This window comes from Miniopterus natalensis, chromosome 9 (genome assembly GCF_054644295.1).
Source record: "Miniopterus natalensis isolate mMinNat1 chromosome 9, mMinNat1.hap1, whole genome shotgun sequence".
In the NCBI taxonomy this organism is placed as follows: Eukaryota; Metazoa; Chordata; class Mammalia; order Chiroptera; family Miniopteridae; genus Miniopterus; species Miniopterus natalensis.
This window is the reverse complement of record NC_142089.1, coordinates 16,938,750-16,956,084: the sequence shown is the minus strand read 5'-3', so window position 1 is coordinate 16,956,084 and position 17,335 is coordinate 16,938,750. Positions and strand designations below refer to the sequence as shown.

At 54.1% G+C, this 17,335-nt stretch overlaps 1 protein-coding gene across 1 annotated transcript; it reads left to right on the top strand.

Annotated features, from left to right (window-relative positions):
* The first annotated feature begins 7,081 nt into the window (after positions 1–7,081).
* MATN1 (matrilin 1) lies at positions 7,082–16,769 on the top strand. The gene is made up of 8 exons (XM_087820825.1): positions 7,082–7,272; positions 8,917–9,263; positions 11,894–12,116; positions 12,949–13,074; positions 13,511–13,927; positions 14,523–14,675; positions 15,513–15,593; positions 16,241–16,769. The coding sequence occupies exons 1-8, from the start codon at positions 7,179–7,181 to the stop codon at positions 16,288–16,290; spliced, it is 1,491 nt and encodes a 496-aa protein (XP_087676951.1). The 5' UTR covers positions 7,082–7,178; the 3' UTR covers positions 16,291–16,769.
* The last annotated feature ends 566 nt before the right edge of the window (positions 16,770–17,335 follow it).

Genomic DNA, 17,335 nt, shown 5'->3' with positions numbered 1-17,335 from the left:
TCTCTCGGGCTGATGTGGTTCCTCAAATATGGAGTAGGTGGGGCTCCATCACCCCCAACACACACACACACACACCACACACACCTGTTTGTTCAGTCCAGAGACTACAGGGGGTCATGTCTGGCTGGAGAGTGTCATGACTTGGCACTGTTTCTGATTACAAATCACAGACCACTAAGCACCATGATGTCTCCTGGGTAAGGTGTGAGCTCCACTCACCTGGAGAGCACCCGCCTGGGTCCAGGTGATGCACTGGGCACTGGGGGTGATTGCAATGGGTCAGACCTGCCTCCAGTTACCCACAGCCCAGGGTAGATGATGACAGGTCCATAACTAATTATAATAGTTTGAGGAACAGCCAACACCATGCCAGGGGAAGTGTGAGGAACCTCAGGCAGCCAAGGAAGGCTTCCTGGTGGAAGTTTCACCAAGTTGAGTCTGAAGGATGAGTGAACGGCAGTAAGCAAAGTGGGGAGGGATGTTCTAGGCAAGAGTAGCAGGATATATGGAAGGCCTTTGTGGATGTGGGGGGAGGGAGCTGGGCTGTGTAGCTCAGTTTGGCTGCCAGTGGCAAAGGCTAGGAGAGGTGGCTTGGGAGGTCTTGGGGCCTGGATCAGGAGGAGCCTTTCACACCTTGGGGTTCTTTGGTTCAAGCCCACCTTGGTCAACTTCAGTCAAGAAGGACATTTACAGGAAGGAGATGGTTGCAAGTAACAGAGATGTTAGTGAACCAAGTTTATTAAAAAAAACAAAAAAGGTGGTCATGATGCTTCTTGGTTCACATAAATGAAAAGTCCAGGGACTTCTGGCTTCAGGTATGGTTGGACCTAGGAATCAGATTCTTCAATAATCTTTTCCTCTTTCTCCACCTCTCGCCTTCTTCCTCCCTGGCTGAGCAGCTGCAGGCCTGCCTGAGTGAAGTCAGCAGGCAGCCTGAGGCAGTTGGAGTTGGACTCCCTCACTGGTACCCAGAGACCTAACAGAGCCTTGAATGCCATGCCCAGGAGTTTTGACTTCTCCTGGGATGGGGGAGTCTTTGACGGGTTTTGGGCAGAGGAGTTACAGGGTCAGGTTTGGGTTTGGGTTTTAGGAAGGAAGAGACCAAATGCAGGGGCCCATAGAAGGCTAATGAAGTCATCCTGTGGGGTGGGGAAGAGAAGGGGATGGATTTGAGAGGTGCTGTCAGCTTTTCTTGGGGTTAGCAGGTTTCTTCATGGATTTCATCTGCTCTTTATTGGATCCCCAAGCAACTGATAAAGTGAGGCTGTGATAGGGATGGACAATGAGCTGCCATCCACACATGAGGGCACTGAGACCCAGAGACATCAAGTGACTTTCCTGAGGCCACACAGCGGGCAGGGATTATACCAAGTGCCTTTCTCCCCCCTACTCCAAATGGAGGCCGTTAAGAGGGGCTGGGGTCCCAGTCTATGTGAGCTCTTGCTCCTTACGCAGGTCCATATGAAGAGGCCCCCCAGGAGCCCCCATCAAATGGGGACTAAGGGCAGGGGTTACCAGAGAAGGGATTGGCCTTGTCTCCAGCCTGGCATCCTCGTCAAGAGGACACCAAGGGGCCACGGCTGTGGGCCATGAGGAATAGCTGAGGCGATGCCCCCCCCAGCCCTGGCCTGGAGCCAGGAAATAGGCTGCGATGTATAGCTGGATTGTACCCTGTGGCCAGGCGGCTGGGAGGGGGCCGGCCCAAGGGACAGGAAATAGCTGGGTTTGGGGAAGTCGCGTGGACCGGCCAAACCAAGCCAGCCCACAACCCGCTGGGCAGCTCTCACCACGGCCCTATCAATGCCCTGTTTGAGGCTCACACAGGGGTCCTTTGACAAGGCCAGGTTTGGACCCACTGAGAGGGCCTGTTTGAGCTAGAAGCCTAAAAGGAGCTGGCCCCAGGACAGAGGGGACTGTGCGCAGGCTGGGCAGGTGAGGGCCACCCGGGAGGGCTGTCTCTTGGGGAGGAGAGCCTGCAAAATCAAACGCGGGTTGCCAAGCAGGGGCACCTTTGTCCTCAGGGTGAGACGGTGGCAGGAAGGGTCCCCATAATTGAGAGGGCTCTGCAGTGTGTCATCTTCATGACTCTCCCGCTGGCCCCACACAGCAGGTGCTATGCAATGGCTATTCCTAGGGTTCAGGGTGGGCAAGCCATTGCCCAAAGTTACAATTGGTTGAGGGGCAGAGATGAGATTTGACTCCAATAGGCCTGACTAGAGCCTGAGCTTGTCCCTCTGGTCCCTCCTGCCCCCATGTCAAAGGTGAGCAGAGTAATAGCCTTGGGACGCCTCTTGAAGATGGGCTGAGGCATGGTCATTGTCATATGCCTGGCACTGGGAACAGGCCTGGTTCAGAGCTGTGATGTGTGATGGAAGGTGGGGCCCATGGTGGACGCGGGGCCCAGGCAGAAGGCTGATGGGGAGGTGGCCCAGCAGAGGGATGCTGGGAACATGGACCAGGCCATGGCTATGGGGCTGGGTAGGCTCAAGAGGAATTTGGGAAGCAGGACCTACAGCACAGGGGCTGTGACCCGAAGGGGCCTGGATAGGATGGGAGGCCCAGGGACACAGCAACAGCCTGGCAGTGGGGTGTGTATCCACTGTGCAGATGAGGAAAACTTGCCCTGTGCTGATGGACAAGTTCTCCACTTTGCGGGGTCTCTGCTGACAGGTGGGGAGACCAGAAATTCATATCCAATCAGGCACCCTGAGAATGTCTCCAGTTTGCAATGAAATAGTTTTAAGTGTCAAGAAAAGCAGTTCCCAGGTTAAAGGAAGTTGGGGAGGACCCACCCTTGGGCCCACCTGGGGTCTCTGGTTGGCATCTAAGAAGCAATGACTGTGGGTCTCGCTGCCACAGGCTAGCCCACCACCTGCCCTGATGGGCTCTCTGGGAGCCAGTGCTCACACTCTCCTGGGATTCCAGGAGGAAGCCTGTCTAATTGGCCACCAAGAGTGTCCGGTAGGCGGTGGGCTTGGCAGAGAGTGGCCAGCACAAGGGAGCTACAGCCCTCAGTCAACAGAGTCCATGTGGTAAACAGTTTTGCTGCCACCTCCGGGGCCCAGGTGGTCAAGCAGGACACTGGCCTTACAACTTCTTCTACTCCACCTGCTGGGGGCACAATCTAGGCAGGGACACAGCTTGGGCGAAGGTCTGGAGATGGACATGTCAGAGGGTGACTCCAATCTGGAAACTTCACTTCTGATGACTCACAACCTCTCCAGAATGAGTATGATGTGTGGCAGGCTGGATAAAATGTACAGATGATGTTTGAGTTTCCTTTAAAGCCTGAGATTTAAGGTTTTATGTGCGCCATCCCCCAAACAAAATGAGTCACTGTTTACTGAGCTCGAATTCTGAAAATGCCTGGTGCAAAAGGCAGTCTCTGCCTTCAAGGCTCTCAAAGTCCCCTGGGGTGAGAGTCCCTAAAACCAGTAAGAAAATCTGAAAAAAATCTGCTGCAATTAAGGCAAAATGTGCTAAAACAAGAGTGTGACTCATTGTGTTTCAGAGAAGAGAGGGTGATGAAGGAGGGGAGGGAGAAAGGCCAGCACTGGTTTGGGAAAAGCTCGTGAAGTGCTTTAAATGCCCAGCTAAGTTTGAATTTTCACTGAGAGGTAATATAGAGCCAACAGAAGCTTTTTTCACTTGGGAAGGGTCACTGCTCACTAAATACCCATTTCCCACCCCTGGACTTCTAGAGAGTCAGGTGATGTGCATGCCTTGTCTGAGGCAGTTAAGTTGCTGTCTCTCTCTCATCCATGTGGCTGGAGATGAAGGACTTGGACACAGTGGGACAGCAGGACAGAGGCAGCCTGAGGGTCTGTGCAGGGAGCTGCCTGTCTAGCCCCAGCCTGTGCCATGAGACAGAAACAGACCCTTGTGTTAGAGACATTGTGACTGGAGGGACTGTTTGTTACTGCAACTTAGCCTGTTCTATCCTGACTAAGACAGAAGGCACGCTGAAAGCAACACTGACGCAGCGTTCAATATATTTTCTTCTCAACCACCTGTGACAATGCCATCACGATCCCAACTTAAAGACATGAAACCCAAGAGCAGAAAAGTGAAAGGAGTCACCTGGAGTCAATGCAGCTGGCAGGTGACAGAAACAAACCTGGCTCTGTCTGATCCCAAAGTTGTTTCACTTCACAGGGTTCCTCAAAGTCTGGCCTGCATGCCCCTGGCAGAAGGCAAGATCATTTTTGGTGCTAAGTGGATGAAAAGGTTAAATTTAATTTATTTCTAATTTATTTAAAGGCATATCAGAATAAATATTACATAAACTCGATCAAACCGTGATTTTATGGCTGTTACTTCTTAGGAGGAGGAGACAATTTTTCAACAAGTGGCTTTGGAGTTAAAGAGAAAGATGAAATAAATAGCAGTAAAGGTAGATGAAGATCCAGCCACATTGTGATGATGGTAGGTGAGGACAAGGGGGACATGCAGCCCTAGGCCAGGTTGCATCTCTTGTCATGGGAGCCCGAGGTAACCAGGCTAATTCTTTCAGAAAGAAATTAAGCCTTGGGGCTGGAGGTGGGGGTGGGGCGGTGGCCTGTGCGCTTTCCACTGAGCCACACTCTGCCCAGGGGCCTCTCACTTTATCACAAATGCTCTTTCTCTTGGATAAAACACTAAAGGCTTTAAGTTTCTGGCAGCCTGAGGTGTGGGAAAACAAGAAGAGGGAACAGTGGGCATCCTGACTGGTGAGCAGCCTGGAGCAAAGCCCCTCAACGCATTTTTTTTTCCTCTGGCCAATACCGGACACTCTGTTCCCAGTTTTGATTCCTGGGGAATCAAATGTTTCACATTTTTAAAACACAAATATTTATTTTCTTTTCTCAATGTATATGCTGAACTTCCAGGTCTCCCTTCCCACAAGCCCTGCTCTCGCTGTGGAATGTTAAAGCTGCCCCTTTTTGGGGGAAATCCATCTCTGTTCCTGAAAGCTTACCTGTAGCATATTTCTGTGGCTGCGCTAATGAGCGGAGAAGTGACCCAGAAAAGGCGCCTGTGTTCCTCTGAGGAGTCCATAGAACTGCCATTCAGAGCTGGAGCTGAAAGAGCTATTTCATGGGCCCAGCTGCTGCCCCGGCCAAGAGAGCTTTGTACCCTGAGCTCTGGACACAGCCCTGTCCACGGGGAGAGGGGGTGGTGGGCGAGGGGACTTGAGCTCACGTTGTCCTCGTGCACCTTCAGTGGGGCCATGGGGAGACCACTCTGCCTCTGTCACCATCGGTCACCATTGCTGACTCCAGCCTGACACTTTGTCATTAGTTCTTTCTTTTAATTCATTTCTTCATTGCACACCAGATACCCTGTTCCAGGCACCATGCTGAGTCCTGGAGATTCAGTGGTGACTGAGACAGGCAAGACCCCTGCTCAGAGGAAGCTGACATGCTGGGGAGGGGGAGGCAGGTGACAACTGGAGGAAGTGATTCCAGTAGCACAACATCCTTCCTGCAGTGTCCCTAGAGAAGAGAATTAGATTTAAAAGTTGCAGAGGGAAAGGAAAAAACCAGCAGCCTCCAGGTTTGGAGAATTGGGGAGGGCTATAAATTACATGAATTAATGAAACTTACTGGGGCAAGTAGGAGGGAAGTGCTGTTAACTGGGTCTCTCAGGTGGCTAAGCCCATGCTCATTTCGCTTTATCCCATCGACAACTGGCTCTAGATGCAACAGTAGGGACCATTCCTGGTTATGGTCCTTTATTTAAAAAATTTTTTGTTGATTTTTAGAGAGAAAGGAAGGGAGAGGGAGAGAGATACACACATGGCGTGAGAGTGAAACATCAATTGGCTACCTCCTGTATGCGTCCCAACCAGGGATAGAACCTGCAGCCTGGGCATGTGCCCCGACCAGGAATCAAACTGGAGGGCTACCCTTCAGTGCATGGGACGATGCCCTACCAACTGAGCCACGTCGGCCAGGGGTGTGCTCCTTTATTGACAAACCTTTATTTTTGCTTCTTCCATGCAGACCCTGAGCTGAGCCTGGATGCAGGAATGAATCAAACAGGCTCTTACCCACTCATGGATCCGACAGACAATGCACGGAAGCACAGGCAGAGGCCCTAACCCAGGGGAGGGGGAAGAGGTGGGCATGGGGAAGGCACCTCCACCAAGCTACACCTGAGAAAGCAGGGTGGCTGAGAAGACCAGCCTGGGCACTCTCCTGGCAATGACAATTCCTAGCTGTGTGACTTTAGACAAGTCACTTTACCTCTCTGTTCATCACTTCCTCATCTGGGAAATGAGGGTAATAATAGTAGCTGCCTTACAGGGTTGTCAAGAGAACTGAGGTAGTTTGTATAACTCTGCTCCTCTAAGCAACTCTAGGAGGTAGGCACTGTTAGCATCCCGTTTCCCAATGAGGAATTGGAGGCACAGAGAGGTGAAGTAACTCCCCCGCGGTCACACAGGTAGCATATAGCAGATCCAGCTAAGCTGGCTCCAAGTCTAAGCTCTTAGCTATCTTCTCTGCTGCTTTGCACATGCCAAGTACTAATGTGCACGTTACTCCAATCATGATCTTGAAAGATTCGGCTTGGCAGAGTGAGTGAGAGGGGAACCTTCTGGGCAGACTGCCCTGCGTGTGCAAAGACTTGGAAGAGAACTCCGGGAATCCAGGTGTAGTTGGAGAGCAGGACTTACATGGAGAGGCAGGGGATAGCCGAGGCTGGAGAAGGGAAGTGTGTTTAATGAGAAAATTGGCGTTGAAATTGCAGGTAAGAGGAATCTGGGTGTGGGATGAGGCTGCAGGGGTGTGAGGCCCTGGAACTCAGGTTTCTTGGCCTCAGAGTCACAGCTTCAGATCAGTGCAGGCCCCAGTGCAGGCCCTCCACCTACTGGAAGTTTTGTGAACTGCAGTTGACAGTTGTGGTCCGCTTCTGGAGAAAATGTGTGCTTTGAGGTCATTTATCCTTTCTAGCCCAGGCCAGACACGTCCATCACTTCAAAAGGAAGCGGAGGTGGAGGCGTGGAGGTGAGGGGCGGGGAGGCGAGTGGCAGGGAGGGCCTCCTCGCTGGGAGGCTGCGCAGCAAGGTTGATAAGACCAGGAGCCCACTGGTAGCATATAGCAGATCCAGCTAAGCTGGCTCCAAGTCTAAGCTCTTAGCTATCTTCCCACTGGCCTCCACAACTGTGCCGGCTGCCGCCTGCGCTGCTAGGACCATGAGGGTCATCTCTGGTGCCATCCTCGTGTTCTGCCATCTGCTGCTGCTGCACCTGGCTCCTCGCACACATGGCCTTGCCCCCCAGCCCAGAGGTGAGGGGGCTTATGTGAGGTGGGGGACATAGGACGAGTGGCCCCTGACTAACAGCCTGGGGGGCTGGGCACTGAGATGGGCAGAGATTAAATGGGATCCAGGAGGAGAGGTGAGGAGAGGGGGGCAGGGTGGCTAGCACAGGAGCAGACAGAGATGGTGACATGCATCAGGGCCAAGCTGGAGTGACCCTCAGTCTGTTCTGTCAGGGGACATGAGTGGGCTTCTCTCTGGAGCCCCAGAGTCTTTCCTGAGGTTTCTCAGCTCCAGGGCTGCCCTCAGGGACCATGCATGCTGCAGGGACCGCTCTCTCTTGGGACATTGAGGGTAGAAGCTACACAGAGAGCTGCTAATGTCAGAGGCTGCACTGTGCCCAGAACTGAGCTCATGGCTCTGCTGGAAGGAGTCCATTTCTGGTGACCAGCCCTTTCAGCATATCCCGGACTGGACTCCCTGCTTGTTGTACCACTTCCAGAGTTTCAGTGTGGCACTGAATCCTGGAATGTCCAACTCTTCCTATACAGATGGGGAAACTGAAGCTGGACAGGGGTGGGCCTAAGACCATACAGTGAAAGAGCCCCAGAGTCCCCTGGGCCCTGGGTCTTGATCCACTTGCTCTATGTTGTGGCCATTTCTCTCTCTCTCTGGGCCTCAGTTTACCCATTTTTGTGCTCTTAGCTAGAGAGGAACAGGGAGCGGCTGCAAGGTCATGTCTAAGGTCTCTTGAGGGGCTCTGCTATTCCTGGATTTACGGTATTGTGCTGGGAGCTGGGACCGCTGAGAGAACAGGCCTTTTCCTGAATCTCCCTTCATCCTTATCTGGGAGAGGTTGTGCCAAACTTCAGTGTGGGATGGAGATCGGTATGGGATAGAACGGCATTTCTGGCTACAGGCCCAGACCAGTAACCTTAACAAGCAGTAGCCTCTCTCCCCATCCAACAGATGAAATGGAAACTCCTAAAGTTGCCTCCCAGGGCTGAAAGGATGTGTCTTTTTTTGGAAGGAAATGTCTTTAGCGTGTGTCACGCTGCCAAGGTGGCTACTTCAGTCCTTCCTCAGCCCTTGGACAGCAGCCAGCAGGCTTTGCCTGGCTGAGTAAACTGGGTCCACTTTGGGGATTTGCTTTGATATTCAGATGAAAGAGGCCATGTGGACAGGCACGGTGCTGGGCCTCCAGGTTGTGTCCACCCTGGAGGGCCCACCCTCTGCCCCACTGCCCAGTTCGGAGAAACAGCTGCCCCTTGTCTATGGAGCTGCTCTTGGCTCAAACCTGAGAAGCAGGTTTTAAAGGCCTCCCTGCCTTTGCTGGCACCCTGGGTGCACTTTTGCTTAAGGGATTATCAGCTCATTGTGCATATGAAGAAAATGAGGCTCAGAGAGGTAAAGTGAGTTACTCGAGGCCGAGGCCGGAATCTGAGCCTCTCTTCCCAGGAGCAGCACTGTGAGGCCTTTAGCAAGTTGATTGGCTGTGTCCTCATGTCAGCCAAGGCTCAAGATAGCCCAGCTCAGGCCCAGTTTCCGCAGCCTGAGGCCTCTGGTCTGAGTCTAAGTGGCCCCTGGTGCCCTGCTGCTTTGTCTGTGTGTCTCGGTCCAGCCTTCTGACCTCTGACCCTTGCTCTTTGCCATTTCTCTCCTTGTGCCCCCAGGGCACCTCTGCAGGACCCGGCCCACGGACCTGGTGTTTGTTGTTGACAGCTCCCGCAGTGTACGGCCCGTGGAGTTTGAGAAGGTGAAGGTGTTCCTGTCCCAGGTCATCGAGTCGCTAAATGTGGGGCCCAATGCCACCCGAGTGGGCGTGGTCAACTACGCCAGCTCGGTGAAGCAGGAGTTCCCGCTGCGGGCCCACCACTCCAAGGCCGCGCTGCTTCAGGCCGTGCGCCGCATCCAGCCGCTGTCTACAGGCACCATGACCGGCCTGGCCATCCAATTCGCCATCACCAAGGCCTTGAGTGATGCTGAGGGTGGTCGCACCAAGTCCCCGGACATCAGCAAGGTACCCCCCCCCCCATGCTGGGGTACTGCTCTTTGCGGGCTCCCACTGGGTACCGAGAGCTTTGCCTGCATACACTTAAATTCTCCCATTACCCCTACGAAGTGGCCACTTACAGCTGGGGACCAGAACCAACTAAGAGAAGTGGCAGAGCTGAACCCATCTTTCCCCACCCTTCTGACCCCAGGCAAGCACTGGGTTATTTCAGTTTCGCTGACCTTGGCTTCCCAGCCAGTTTGTGCTCCTCGAAGGCAGAGCGAGACAGTTCAAATGTTTATGTGATGGTTAACGGTATGGACACTGCCACCAGCCTGTCTGGGTTCAATGCTCTGCTCCACCAAACTAGCCTCGGAGTGAGTTACTTCCTCTCACGTGCCTCAGTTTCCTCACCTATAAAACGGGAGCAACATAGCACCTTCTCAAGGGGCTCCTGGGAGGAAGAAATGAGTTCATGAGCACAAAGTGCTCAGAACAGCACCTGGCACCTAACGAGCCCCATATAAGCATTAGCTAATATTTTATTTAATAAGCCTTAGATGGGGAGGGGCTCAGAAACATGAGGCAATGTTCCTGAAGCTGCACAGTCAGTGAGGGCTCCAGGTAGAGTGCTTAACATTTTCACAGACCTTGTGTCTATGGTATAAGTTTTCAGGACTCAGCCCAGGGCCTGTGAGTCCAGTTAGGTGTCCTCTCCCCTACTGGTCCTCCCACAGGCTCCTGTACCTCCCCATTGCTGCCATTGCTGGACTGAGGACTCACCATTTACCTGCCCAGGGCCCCAGCACAGAGAAGCAGTCTTTCTTACCCCCTTCTATCCCCCACTCTCTGACACACAGTACACAACTGAGGCATGAGTGTCAAATGAATACAATCCTGCTCAGAGGTGGTGTCTCCATTTTACAGATGAGGAAGCTGAGGCACAGTGAGCTTAAGCAGCTTTCCAGCTAAAAAGTGGTAGAAATGTTCACAGACAGTAGCATATAACCCCAGCCATTACGGCCCTCAAAGAAATGACACTGGGCAGCCTGTTGGTCTTTTATTTTTATTTTTTTATTTTTATTGATTTTTTAGAGAGGGAGAGGGAGAGAGAGATAGAAACCTCAATGATGAGAGAGTCATTGATCGGCTGCAGCCCACAATCCGGGCATGTGCCCTGACCGGGAATCGAACCCCGATCTCCTGGATCCTAGGTTGATGCTCAACCACTGAGCCACACCTGGCTGGGCGAGCCTGTTGGTGTTATTTTGTGGGGTCACTTACAAGTTTTGGCCGTAGGCCCAGGTTGATGGTCCTGGTGACAGGAAGGGCATGGTGGCCCCAGAGGATCCTAATGGAGAGAGGGAAAGGGGATGATGGTGACATCGGTAGTTGTTACATCTCTAGAGTTAATGGCTTCGTCCCAGTTCAAGCCAGTGGCCTGGGGTGGGCACTTGAGGAGAGTTAATCCTTTAGGTGAGATAGAGACAGAGATCGGGGGAGCTGGCACCAGACATTAGGCGTTCCACCTGGGATTCATCTGTGGGAAGTCCTATAAGGTGGAAGGAAAGTCCCAAAACTGGTTGAAGGGGGACATTAGGGACTCAAAGAGACAGTGGGCCTCAGAGGAATGCACGTGGCAGTGAATCTTCCCAGCTAGGTTTTCAGAGCCAGGAGCCTAGGCCTCTGGAGGGGAAGAGACTGTGCAAACTCACTCCCCAGGGCACCCAGGGCAATGATACCACAAATAATAGTTCTCCTTCCTGGCTTCTTCCCTGAGTCATCTCACCTGAACCTCACCACAACCCCCTTTTGCAGATGAAGAAACAGGCTGGAAGGTGAACTGTAACTGAGGGGGGGGGGGATTTCTAATCCAGGCCTGTCTAAATCACTATACTACAGGTCACAAGCCCAGGGTTGGGCACCCAGGCCAGGGGTGAGGACCCAGGAATCAGAAGCAGAGCCAGGTCAGAAGCCAACAAGCAGCCAAAGGGGCTGGATGCCGAGTCCCAGATTCTGGAAGAGCTGTGGGGACTCAGCTTCAGGGCAGGCTCAGGTAGGGGGTGATGAGGGCCAGGCTCAGCGCCAGGGTCCCCTCTGTCTCCCTTTCCAGAGTGCAGAACAGAGGAGACTTGTGGGAGGACAGCAGGCAGTCTTCTCCTCTCTGGGAAGGACATACAGCATCTGGCAATGGAGGGAGAGAAGTTGCCCTCTTCCTTCGGTTTAATGGGCATCTATGAGGGAATGGCTCCCTCTGCCGCCACCTGGTGCCCCAAACCGGAACTGCACGGTGTTGGGCACACCCGTTGGGCCTGTCCTCAGAGGCCCGTCGGGGGAAGGGGCGTGGGGGAGACACGCTCCTGACCTCCGCCTGCCTGGTGCCGGGGACACCCAGGGGCCCTAGTCGGATGGGAGAACACCTCAGCCTAGGCTCTCTCCGTCAGAGGAACCGGTCTCTCCTCCTCCAGCCTTGCTCTCTTCCCTGGGGCAGAAACCTGGCGGGGAATTAGATCCCCCTGCAACCAGCTAACCTCAGTCTCCGCTCCTGCCAGCGGTCCCGGGGTTTACCGCAGGGCCAAGCGCCCGCGCAGCCCAGCCCAGCCCAGCCCAGCGCCGGGAGGGGGCCCGCTTCTCACACGTGTCCCCGCGTGTCGCAGGTGGTCATCGTGGTGACGGACGGGAGACCCCAGGACAGCGTGCGGGACGTGTCTGCACGAGCCCGGGCCAGTGGGGTTGAGCTTTTTGCCATCGGCGTGGGCCGCGTGGACAAGGCCACGTTGCGCCAGATCGCCAGCGAGCCGCAGGAGGAGCACGTCGACTACGTGGAGAGCTACAGTGTCATCGAGAAGCTGTCCAAGAAGTTCCAGGAGGCCTTCTGCTGTGCGCGGGGCGGGCGGGGCGGGGCGGGCGGTGGCCTTGGGGCGGGGACTGAGAGGTGCCAGCGTCTGGGGCGGGGCCAGGGCTGGGGCTGGGGCAGGGGCGCTGGTCTGGGGGCGGGTCCTCAGCCCAGGCTGGGGGCGCTGGGGAAAGGCGGTCCAAGAACGCCTTTATGTGGAGGGTCCTGTTGGGGACCCAGGAGGGGCAGGAATCCAGCGAGGAGAGGACCTAGAAGAACCTGTGCTTGTTTGGATGTTGGGGGACGAGGGGTTGGGTGCCAAGGTGTTCGTGATGCAGGAGGGTCTGGGGGGGGGGGGGCTTGGGCTCTGGGTAGGAAAAGGTTGAGAGTCCTTAGAAGAAGGGAGGTGGGCCTATGGGCCGGCGTTGGGATGTAACCTTTCAGAAGGGGCGGGGTCTCAAGTAGGATGGGGAGGGACCAGGGCAAGGACTTATCCCCATTTGTAAAATGGGTCTGAGAAAAACATGCACCTTCTTGTGAGGATTCAGTGAGATGACGCATGGTACAGCGCTCAGTAGGTGGTATCTAACAAGTGCTTGTTGAGCGTCTTGCGCATGCCCTGTTTTTCGCTGCCTGTGCTGTTCTAGACACCGGGGATACAGCAGTGAACAAAACCAAAAGCAAGCTCTTGTCCCTGTGGCCTTTACCTCCTTAGCGGGAAGTTTTAGTTTTATCATCTGGCCCTGGGCTGGGGCTCTGGGGCCTGGACCCCACCCAGTAGGGTGCCTCAGTTTCCCTGGGTATGTGAGGGCCCACCCTGGCTGAGATATCCAAGGCCCCGTGACCGTGAGGTTGAGACTCCTCTTGTCCCCACAGTGGTGTCAGACCTGTGTGCCACGGGAGACCATGACTGTGAGCAGGTGTGCATCAGCGCCCCGGGCTCCTACACCTGCGCCTGCCGCGAGGGCTTCACCTTGAACAGCGACGGCAAGACCTGCAATGGTCAGTGAGCTGGAGCCCTGGGCAGCCCTGGGCAGGGTGGGCTGGGGGAGGGGACGGAGCCTCATCTACTCCCCAGGGCACCTGAGCCTTCCCACACTGTGCCTCTGGACCGATCTGCAAAGGTGACAGATTCCTTCTAGAGTTTGATGTCAGCCGAGAATTCTCTTCTGATTTTCCCTTTTTGACACCATGGGTGGTGGGTTTAGTGTGGTGGAAGGAGTCACACAGTCTTAAGTTCAAATCTTAGTGCCACTGCATCTGAGCCGTGTGGCTTTTCAGTTTTCAATGCTGAAAAGCTTTGGCTTCATAGAGAGGGTTCTGAGGACACGCTGGGATGACGCTCAGCACAGAGCTTGGTGTGTGGCAGAGCCCAGACGGTGGCCACATGGGTAACTGTCCTTAAGCTGCATCTCCCTGCCCCCCCCCCACTCCCCAGTCTGCAGCGGGGGCGGGAGCAGCTCGGCTACCGACCTGGTCTTCCTCATCGATGGATCCAAGAGCGTGCGGCCCGAGAATTTTGAGCTAGTGAAGACGTTCATCAACCAGATCGTGGACACGCTGGATGTGTCGGACAAGCTAGCCCAGGTGGGGCTGGTCCAGTACTCCAGCTCTGTGCGCCAGGAGTTCCCGCTGGGCCGCTACCACACCAAGAAGGACATCAAGGCGGCTGTGCGGAACATGTCCTACATGGAAAAGGGCACCATGACCGGGGCTGCCCTCAAGTACCTCATCGACAATTCCTTCACTGTGTCCAGTGGGGCTAGGCCTGGCGCCCAGAAGGTGGGCATTGTCTTCACCGACGGCCGGAGCCAGGACTATATCAATGATGCTGCCAAGAAGGCCAAGGACCTTGGTAGGTGCTCCCTCCTGGACCCTGAACACCACCGATGGCCAGGGGTACTTGGCACAATCCAACTCTTATCTATCTTAGTGTGTATTCTGATTAGTGCCCTAAACCCAGGTTTGATTTGAATGAGGAAGGGTTGGTTCATCCATGTCTTTTTTATACTGGTGGACAAAACTGAGGCTCCAGAAATGTAAGTGGCTTGTTTTTGATGGTCCTTTAGTAAGAGGGCACTTTTCTAGTTGAATGTTCTCAAGAGCATACCAACCTCTGAAAGGCAGCCCACTTTGGGACAAACCTGAGTCTTGTGTTATTGCCTATTAAATGAGGGTAATAATAACCTCCAGATAATGGTTTTGAGAGTAAATGATATCACAAAGCTCCCAGGGCAGTCAGGACAGGTCTGATATATAGTAGTATCTCAATAAAGGTTCATTTCCTCAGGTTCATTTCCAAAGGTTCATTGTCCCAGGCATTGTGCCTGCAATTCCAGAAGCTGCCACCAGGAGGTATCTGATGTTGATTTCCTAGGCATCCTCCAAGAGGCCCGGCCATGGCTGCCTGTCCCCACCCCCACCCTTACTTGTCTTGTCCCCCTTGGCAGGCTTTAAGATGTTTGCCGTGGGTGTGGGCAACGCTGTGGAGGACGAGCTGAGGGAGATCGCCTCGGAGCCCGTGGCAGAGCACTACTTCTACACAGCTGACTTCAAGACCATCAACCAGATTGGCATGAAGTTGCAGAAGAAGATCTGCGTGGGTGAGTGAGGCCAGAGCTGGCATGCATGGGAGGGGCAGGTGGGGCTCTGGGGTGGAGCATGGAGCCATCCTGGAACTGGAAGTGGGTGGGGGAAAGCAGGAGCTGGGGTGGCACCAAGGATTGGCAGAACCAGGAGGTGAGCTGGCCAGCAAACATATATTTATTGGATGCTCATTACATGAATGACACTGTCCTCAGTGCTCTCCAGGTATCAAAGCATTCCATTCTAATTGGTAGGAATAGTTTTATCCCCACTTTACAGACAGGAAAACCAAGGCCAGGGGGGTGGAACAATTGTTAATAACTGGAGGATCTGGGATCTGAACCCTGTCACCTCCCCTGACCCTGCCTGGTGACCTTGCCAGCTGGTTCCCAGTGGTAGAACATGGACTCCAGAGCCAAACGTGCCTGCGTTTGCATCTTTGCTCTGACACTAACTATCTGTTGACCATGGGCAAGTTGTTTCACTTCTCAGTTTCTTCATTTGTACAGTGAGATTAATGACTTCAAATCCAAAGGATTGAGGTGAGGAGTCACCATGATGACGTAAATGTTCCTGACACCAGTGTCCTTCACATAGTAGGTGCTCAGTGCAGTGATGCTGTTATTGGAGTTCTTTATCAAGGCTCTGGGGATCAGGAAGACATTCAGGGGTCACCCTCCATTACTCCCAGGAGCTCTGTCTCAAGAATTCTGCATATCTCTGCCCCCTTAGATGTCCTAGGCCACACACCCCCTCAAGACTCCCAGGTCCTGGCCCTGAGCAGTGACTACCCCACCTCCCTGCCTGGCAACCACCACCATCCCTTGTCTTTCTCTGCTCCCTGTCCATTCCAGAGGAAGATCCGTGTGACTGTGAGTCCCTTCTGAAATTCCAGGCCAAAGTGGACGGGCTACTGCAGGCCTTGACCAGGAAACATATCCTTTCCTGGAGGCTAGTGCAGGGAAGGGGAGGGCCGGGGGCAGGAGACAGGGGGAAGGGACAGGGGTCATAGGGCAGAGGCCAGGGCACTGTGCGGAGAGGAGGTGTAATGGGGTCGGGGCGGGCTCCTCCTGCCTGCTTCCTGCTGAAGATGGGCTAGATCCTGGCCAGACAGGCTGACACCAGGTATGATACTGACCTTGTCAAAAGCAGGGGTTCCTAGAGGGCAATCAGAGAAACTGAGGCAGAGGTCAAGATCTAGGGACAAGCACACACGGAGTCCTGGACACACTCAGAAAAACATGGTGCCCGTGGCTGCTCCAGTTCTCAGGCTCTTCACCAGCCCCCATCAGGTGGGGCTGGGCCTCGGGCAGCTCCCTGGCTTGGTCAGGACTAGGAGGGCAGGGCTGGGCATGCGGGGCTCATGGTACTGGCTGTGTTTTTGGAGAGCACCATTCTGAGATCAGTAGGTGGATATGTTTTGACATTGGGGAAAACACATGCTATGGGTGGGGATGGGGAGAGAAAACCCTGGGAGAGGGGTACTCTGCAGGAGCCAGAAAGTGGGGATCCTGAGTTCAGGTCTCGCACCGTGACTGCTCTGCTCTGGTCCACCTGCACCTCTCCTTGACTCCGAGTCCACTGGAAGCTGTGAGTAAGCGACTGGCCATCATGGAGAACAGGATTGTCTAAGGCCGCTTGTCCCTGCTGTGGCTTCTCCATCTCCCTGCCCTAAGCACAGCTCACAGAGCCTTGTGTGTGTCCCCTAGAGCCTGAGTTTAGTCTAGCTTTGTCATTTAGTGAGGGGGATTTGGGAGGGACAGGCCCCTGGAATGGCACCAGGCCTCTCCCTCTCCCACCAGCCTTTGAGCCCTGCTCGGGGGAGTGTGTGCTTGAGTGTGAGTGCTGGGAGTGCATGAGTCTGGGAGCGTGTGTGTGTGAGTGTGTGTGTGCGCGCACATGTGCCTGAGGCTGAAGGTGTGTCTGGGAGCAGTGCAAGAGTGAGAGCACAGGGTGAGTGTAACTGGAATTGCGTTTGCATTTTTTAACCAAAAGCTTAATATATTCCTGTTTTCAGTTAACCCTTCCTGACTGTGAGTGCTGTGAATCTCTTCCAATTTCTGTATTCCTTTTTGAAAAACAATTAAATGTGATTTAAGTTAAGCACTGAATGGGCCAGAGGCAGTGTGGTTATTGGGGAGCAGGAGAAAGGATGGGTGAGGGTGGAGGTGATGAGAGTGATTGCAGGCTGGTGACAGTGGCGGTAACAGTGATGACAGTGACTGCTCCAAAACCCAAAACTGGCTCACCTTTGTCCTGTTACACATGATCCCATTTCCCCCTTCCAGTAACCCTACCCAGAACAGACTTGAGTCATCCCCATTTCCCAGATGGGAAAGCTGAGCGTCTGAGGATGAAGTGACTGCTCGGCACTGGGTCCATTGGAGAGACAGGACTTGCATCCAGGACTCCAGGGCATTAAAAAAAAAAAAAGGCACAGAGAAGGGCAGTGGCTCCTGATCAAACTCACCCATCCATCCATCCATCCATCCATCCATCCATCCATCCATCCATCCATCTATCCACGCAGGCATATACCCATGCCAGACAGTGGGGAGATGGTGGCCTATGAAAGGCACAGTCCCTGCTCTTAAGGTACTTACAGCTGAGCAGGGTGCCCTGTCACCTCATGTAGCTGGAGGAAAAGAGTGTTTAGGTTGCATGCGAGGTGAGTGTG

Coding starts and splice junctions, on each gene's coding strand:
- MATN1 (XM_087820825.1), top strand. CDS start 7,179: ATGAGGGTCATCTCTGGTGCCATCCTCGTGTTCTGCCATCTGCTGCTG. Junction 7,273..8,916: donor CCTTGCCCCCCAGCCCAGAG/GTGAGGGGGCTT, acceptor TTGTGCCCCCAG/GGCACCTCTGCAGGACCCGG. Junction 13,928..14,522: donor CAAGAAGGCCAAGGACCTTG/GTAGGTGCTCCC, acceptor CCCCCTTGGCAG/GCTTTAAGATGTTTGCCGTG.